General features: G+C 38.2%; 1 protein-coding gene across 1 annotated transcript; it reads right to left on the reverse strand.

Moving 5' to 3' along the window:
- Positions 1-372: 372 nt before the first annotated feature.
- Positions 373-7469, reverse strand: LOC110048240 (uncharacterized). The gene is made up of 8 exons (XM_089295142.1): positions 7371-7469; positions 6561-6764; positions 5313-5573; positions 4446-4700; positions 2655-2885; positions 1558-1803; positions 958-1070; positions 373-457 (listed from the first exon to the last, which is right to left on the reverse strand). The coding sequence occupies exons 1-8, from the start codon at positions 7467-7469 to the stop codon at positions 373-375; spliced, it is 1494 nt and encodes a 497-aa protein (XP_089151268.1).
- Positions 7470-7508: the final 39 nt, after the last annotated feature.

A 7508-nucleotide genomic window follows, 5' to 3' on the forward strand; every position in this document is an offset into this window, starting at 1 on the left:
CGTTTCGCACGATTATGCACGAGTGAAAACAATAGAACTGTATCGTGTTTTATCAGATGATTCTGGTATACAGTAGATCAACTAATACGACCACCTTTCTACACCCCGAGGTGGCTGCTCACGAGGGTTTGGACATACAGAACTCTGATGGAGTTCACAACAGACGCATTCTTGAGACAGATTCATTAACTTCTTTATTTTACCATTGATTAGCAAAAATCTGCAATGCTCAAAACTAGTCTTTACGGATGTCACTGAAAGAAAATTATCATGATTAAAATTTAAGGTTTTAAGTGATAGACAAAAAGGTAACATGACGTGATAAAACATTTACACTCGCTCCTCTTGAGGTCAGTTTCTTGTGACGTACTGTCAGTGAACGACATCATTTGCGAAACGTTCGCCGATTAAAGACAGTCTTTTCCCTGACTTTGCCATGGATGCGTTAGGTTTGGGTCTATTGGATAACAGCAAATAAAATAAAATAAACTGAATGTTTTAGCACCTAAAAGGCAAAATCTAGTTTTTTATTTGTTTTTCTACTGATGTAAACTATTAAGTTTTTCTGTTTTGAAGTTTACAGTGCAACTTAACTTTATTACATCGTATTTAAAATGACATTCTATTGTAAGTGGAGAAAAAGACTGACAAGTTAAAACAAGAAACTAAAACAAAATTGAAAACTAAATTAATTCATAGCTGGTATGATGTTAGCTGAAAATCTCCACTGCTCCTGAACTCTATGGCCACAATACTAAAACATCCAAATAAAAACAACAATTGTCCAAAATGTAAGAGAAAAAATATTGACTTCTAAGTACCATTTTTAAAAAGTGGGGGAAAAATTATAAGAGCGTAAAAAAATAAAGATTTTTAATGCTATTCTTGCGTATTAGCTAATGATCCAAACTTCGCTGCCATCAGACATTCGTTTTATTATACCCATGCGCAACTTACGTGAAGCCGCTGGTGTTTTCTCGGTCCACTCTTCTGCTCCTTATCTGTCGCAGCATGTTCTTACGGCAGTTCATTAACTTTAGATGATTCATCCGCTGCTTAACATCTTGAACCTGAGAAAAAAGACGAACTTGCAAATTCAAAGCACGATTCAGTAGTTTCAAAAACTTCCCTCAATAAAAAGCTAAAAGTTGAGTCAGTCTCCACTGAGTTTTTTGCTTGAAAACTGTTGGCAATGTCTGAAAATGTATTTGTTCATGAAAAGATATTCAGTCTTGCAAAAATAATCTTCGCTTCTCTTTGCGTGGTTCACGCGTTATATATATACTTTACGCAAGAAAACAAACTGCGAGGAATTTAATTAAACTATAGTGAAGTGCTCAAGGCATATTTTTAAGACGTGCCAGAGGAATGTGGAACAGAAGGAATGACGTAATTGTGAACCGGTCGCCAAAAAAATCGAACTAAAAGACTGGGAAATGGTTGAACTGTACCACTTTAAATCTTCTATTTTGATTGGTTATTGTTGGAGGCCAGTGAGAAATACCTTAACCTTTTAAACATTTCATGTGGATTCGGCCTGGGAAAACCAACCCTTACCTTTGATATGGCGAAGACATCCAGTAGTTGCTTTTGAACGTCAATCAACATGTCGATTGCCTTAGTTTTTTCCTCATCGCCATCAGCAATATCACTCTTACTTTCCATGATCCTCCGAGCCTTCTCATGCGCTTCTTGTATGGACACTTCCTTCTGGAAGGACTTCCGTACGAGCTCTTCCTGCATACGCACCTTGTTGTCTTCTTGATGCTGTTTAATTTCAATCTTCTTTATCTTCTTTTCCCTCTTCAAGGCGGAATAAAAATCACTTTATATTATTTGATGCTGTATCTATTTCTGCCGTTCTCTGTTTGACTGCCCTACTCACTAACTATTCTGTTTTAGATAGTGAGTAGCCCAGCAGTGTGAGATTGTTAACAAACTGCCGGCCGCTTCGTGGGGTTTTTGAAATGTCTGGGAATAGGATTTAGATAAAGTTTTAAACGGCTCGATTTCTATGCGTGATAGTTGACGAGAGCTGCACTCGCGTTAACCATCACGCGATAGAAATTTTGAGCTCATAATCTATTTGTTGATTAGATACATCCATGCAGACGGAAAAGTGAGCTAACATTGAAATGTAAAGAACTTTAACTGCAGATTCAGCCGAGAGTCTCTGCGAATGACGTCATTTTGTAGTTAGCATGACAAACGTAACTAGCGCCAGTCTCAAACTGCGCGTTAGAATGACTAATTCGTAGAAGTTTCAGTTACTGTCCTCACAAACAACCATGACAGAACATCTTGTGAAGAAAATTCGTAATTGCGGGTATCTATAACGACATAAAGTTTGTAATACTTAATATAATGTTAATTTTAACCCCGGCATACAACGCTTTCACACCAGTACATGTATCACTTTTTTTTAATAAAAATTTTATCTATGAAAGCTTGAGTTGGGAAAGCTAGAAAGTTTCGTTGGCAATAGAACAATGGTGAAAGCCAAGCCTCTGTCCCTGTTAAAGTTAAGTACCAAATGTCCTCGGCTTAGTGTCCGAACGAAAGACTCAAGCCCAGATAAATCGTGAAGTTATTTGAATGCTTACAAGGACGTTTTGGTTTCAGGTGGGCGGATAAGTGTACTAATTTTATCAAACCTTGAGCTTGGAGAATATTTTCAGCAGCTGTTCTTGAACCTCTAGGAGTACATCGGTTGAACCTCTTCTTTCGTTCATTTGTTGTTGATATAATTCAGCTCTTCTGTTTCTCTCTTGTTCTATGAGTTCTTTCTCATTTTTTCGCGGTCTTCGTCTTATCTCTTGCAGCATCATCTCCTTCAAGTCCTCGGTTTTCTCGCGTTGACTTTCTTCTTTTGCCGCTTTAGCGTCCTGAAAAGAGGAAACGGCAGGCTATAATTTCCGCTCTTTATAGAGACTACTGACTGTGATTCCGGGGGGACTCCCATATCAAAATGAAGGGGGTCCTCGTCGTATCTGGATGTATCTGGATGTCTCTCCCGGTATTTTTAAGAAAGCCAATGCCATGCGCAATTTTTAAGAAAAACCTTTTAAGGTTCTTAATGGATAAACATTTTTAGAAAAAATGACAGTAGGTAGTTTTGGTAGTTTTAGTAGTTTTAATTATTGTATATTTTATATTTTAGATCTGTGATACTTGTATTTCTTATTTTAGATTTTAATACTTTTTATTTTATAGAGGACCTCCCTGAAAACCACGTATTTACGTGACGGGCGCTTCCTCTTTAAAGATTGTTTTTATTATTATTTTTTTTTTAGGGGTTGAAACGCGGTCTTGGCAGCCCTTGGGGTGTTTAGCCTTGAAAGGTCCACCGCGGGAGCTTTTGCGGTACGTTAGGGTGTTGAGCAGAACAAATATGACAGGAGTTAATGTGTTATGAAAGAATTGGTACCTCTTAGGGGGGAAAAAATTTCAAGCCACGCCCACAAAACAAGATTTTGGTACCTCTTAGAGGTTCTCTTCGAACTTTCAGACGAGCACCCCCATCTTTTTTACATGGGAGTCCCCCCCCCCCCCCCCGGGCTGTGATTTCACTGGTGGTCCGCGCAACTTTTGACCACTTTCCTTCAGCCGGAGAAAAACTCCGTCGATATCTTATCTAAAAACCTCTTTCTTGAATCCCACTTTTCTGAACACGTTTGATGATTTTTTTTCGAGTTTAACCCGTTAGGACAAAATATTCGGTGAAAAGAATATTACCGTGTAATTGCTGGTTCTGCTGTTGGGTTTTATCGTAATAGCATTTAGTCTAATATCCTTGGTTATATTGGCTACAAATTCACTGAGTATATCAGTTGTAAAGAATTTCAGTACCATATTGCCCCTGCTAATAAACTCAAATTGGTGGGCATCATCATCTTAGCCATTGCACAGATAAAATAAATTACAATATTTACGGGGGAAGCCACATGAGCCTTAGCTGGTTTTCATGTGGGTCCTCCATCCTGGGCGAATTATAATTTGGAAATGTCGGTTTTTGTGGCGGGAGGAAAACTCGACCCACTCATGGCACCGGGACGGAATCGAACCCGGGCCACATTAATAATGATAATAATGATAATGATAATGATAATGATCATGCTCATGCTCATGCTCATGCTCATGCTCATGCTCATGCTCATGCTAATGCTAACGCTAATGCTAATGATAATAATAATAATAATAATAATAATAGTAATAATAATAATTTACCAGTTTATATTGGTAGGAAGCGAGCGCTCTAACCACTGCGCCATCCCTGCTCCCCTGTTATACAGTAGCACTGCATTTCTATTTACTGCAATCAAGAAGCCTAACGATATAAACCATGTTTTCTCTTTTGGCTTCCTCGCCAACTTGATGCCTTTTGTGCTGAAAACCGTGACGTTACAAACGGCTAATTTTCCCGTCCTTGTTAAATACTAACTCACCCGCATCATTTTAAAAGCGTTTTTCAAATCAGCATGTACGTGATTAAGCTTGTCGTTGGTTTCGGCCATGGCAATTCCTTCTTCGCTTATCGTCTCTGTCAACTTTCGCATCTCTTTAATCTTTCTTTCTCTTTCTAGCTCAAATTCTTGTCGAGCTTTTTGCCGTGCCATATTTCTCAGTAATTCTTCATGCATTTGATTTTTTGTTGTTTCTACAGTTCGTCGCTCACGTTCACAGTCCATTTGAAATTTTGCCTGAAACGTAACATAACGTAAACGAATTTTAAAAACGTGGATCGAATAGAAAAAAAAAAAAAGACGTATAATTATTTCGCTCTCACGATAACCAGTTGTTGTCTGACTCGGTATTCCATATCAAGCAAGCTATTAAAGTTTTGATTTGTAAAACACTAACAAAATAATTCCAAATATGAGAGAGGAGATAAACGAGAGCTAAGAAAATATAATTTTATTTTCGTTGTTTCTTCAATAGTCTGATACATCTGTTGTTGGCACTCCCCCTGCTCCTTTTCACGGTGTTGTGTCGCTTCACATACAAAAAACAGTTGTCCGCGTGTAAAGAGGTGGTATCTACTGCCAAGTTAAAGTAGGGAGGGAGAATAAGTCGAATGATAAGTTCACATCTTTGCTGACGACAATGTGTCAACTGTAAGGTAACCAATGGAAAGTAAGAGATCGGTGTTTATTGAAGTAGTGAGTTTGTGAGAAAGACAGACAGATGGACGGACAGGCAGACGGACAGACAGACTGACTTACTGACTGACTGACTGACTGACTGACTAACTGACCTTTCTTTCATTCGGAAGGAAAGGGAGAGAACAAAATATATTTAACATTATAGCTTACATCATGAATAGCAAACAGATGTAAAAGTTCCTGATGGACATTCGATAGCTGGCCACTTTGGACATTGATGTCAAGTTCTGTTTCTTCCACGTCAGCGGAGAAAGGTATTGACATTCGGCGAGCTCGCTCAACTTCTTCTGCCTTGTTAACCAACTTTATAGTTTCATTTATGTCGGAACCTTCAAGGTTTTGCGAATTTTGTAACAGCGTCGTCCCGTCTATCAACCAGTGCTCGTGTTCACTTTTCAACTTTGCCACGTTCTGTACAAGGAGCGATTGAAATTGCTAGTTAGTAAACATTTAATAGACAGTAAATAACTCTTTGTTTGTTTCTTTTTTAGACTGCCCGTCTGTTTCCCAGTTTGTATCGGATCCGATACCTCACCAAACTACAAGCGGTAATTGAATGCTTACATAAAAAGCGTTTCATTAGGGGCTGTGACTTGCTGATACAGTTTGTTTACGGCGAGTTCGACATCTGTGATTTGTCTAAAAAGGAAAATGTGCACCTCATACTGCCGCCAGTGGTTCAGTTCGTAGCTCCTCCTTGATGAAATATAAAATTATATTTTCCCTTGTGCACGCCTGTGGATGAAACTAATTAGAAACTATTTTCCTCCCAATAAGTCGGAAGGATTTCTTACGGAAGATCATTTTAGCGGTCACACTGCTTTCTTCTTGCTAAGCCCTGAGTCATTTCTCAGTTGTGGCATTATGATTCTTCAGCTATCGACTGGTAGCACATTATGATTAATTATAATATGCAATAAACTAGTCAAAATATGACTGAGAAAATTACTTCACTGTGATTGGCTGAGAGCTGGCAACGTTTGTAGTTTTCTCGGTCACATAATGCTTGAGCAATTAATTTTAATGAGGGATTAATGCTACTCGTGAAATTTGAAAATTCTTTCAAATATCACTCGTAGTAATTATTATATTTTATCTTGTTTCAGAGTACATTGCTGACCTCATCTTGAGCGCTCAAGTTGGAAAAACTTTCTAAAAACGTATTTCGTCGCAAACCAAGTGAATTTTAATTGCATGAGTTAATTTTGATTATATGAGTCGCTCAGACATGAGATTTCACAAAGTAATTGAATTAGAAAATTTCAGGCTAGGTTTGGATAGAGCTGTTCTGGAACAAATTTTAGAGTTTGAAGAACAGTAACTTAATGTTCGGTTTGATGAAGGGCTCTTGTCTTAGGTATTCTTTCCTTCCAGATCATTTATTGATTTCGTTAATACCTTATGATGACCACAATGCCTCCTTAACAAGCTTCTTACTCCCATAATCTCTTTTTCAATCTCCTCTGGGTCAAAGTCTGTATCATTATCTTCATCACTTTCACTGTCGCTTTCTTGTTGAATGGGTGGTCCACTTGCTTCCCCACTCTCGCTCATGTCCGTGTTGATTTTTGACCCTGAATCACCCTCTAAGGTCCTCTGGCTCTACACACTTTTCATACAGCCGTCTTTATTTAGAGTGTTACGTAACAAAGTAATTAAAGTGAATTACGTAATTCCTTCCAATATTTTCCAGCGCGCACAACTGTCCAAGTATTATTTTTTGTTGTTTCGCTTGACACCAAGTTATGATGTATAATGTATCATTGCGTTTTGCTGGCTTTGTTTTAAAAAAAAATCAGAAATGGTTTCACTTTGGTTATGCCTGTATATAACTTCATGCAACATAAGTTGCCGGGAAAATGTCAAATTCCATATTATAGGGCATGGAGCGTTCTTTTGCGCATGTTCGGTGGCGTATTTTTCATTTATTTATTTATTTATTTATTTATTTATTTATTTATTTTTTGTGCACCGACGGCCGATTTCTTAAGGTTTTATTTACGGATTTTGCATTCTTGCGTTATGATTGCAGAGGGAGTTTGATCCATACAAAGAGGACAGGACAATAAGGTTTCTAAAGACAAAAGATTATCACAAATCCGCAATAAAAAATCGCAAATGATCCCCAGTGGCACGTGGTATGAACTACTGAGTTGTACGATTTCTATTGGTTAAAAACTGTCCAGGGTCTTGTCCAGGGAACTTTACAGCATCGCGCTTGCGCATTATCGTTACACAGGTCCTTAGCATGTGACCTTTGCCAGCGGCTCGCGCTTGCATCAAGGTCAACAAGCCAGTGCATGCCATGTTATATTTCTTGACGCAACTCAGTCAATACACGAAGAT

This window comes from Orbicella faveolata, unplaced genomic scaffold, assembly GCF_042242905.1.
Source record: "Orbicella faveolata isolate gen_17 unplaced genomic scaffold, um_ofav_v1 contig_1, whole genome shotgun sequence".
In the NCBI taxonomy this organism is placed as follows: Eukaryota; Metazoa; Cnidaria; class Anthozoa; order Scleractinia; family Merulinidae; genus Orbicella; species Orbicella faveolata.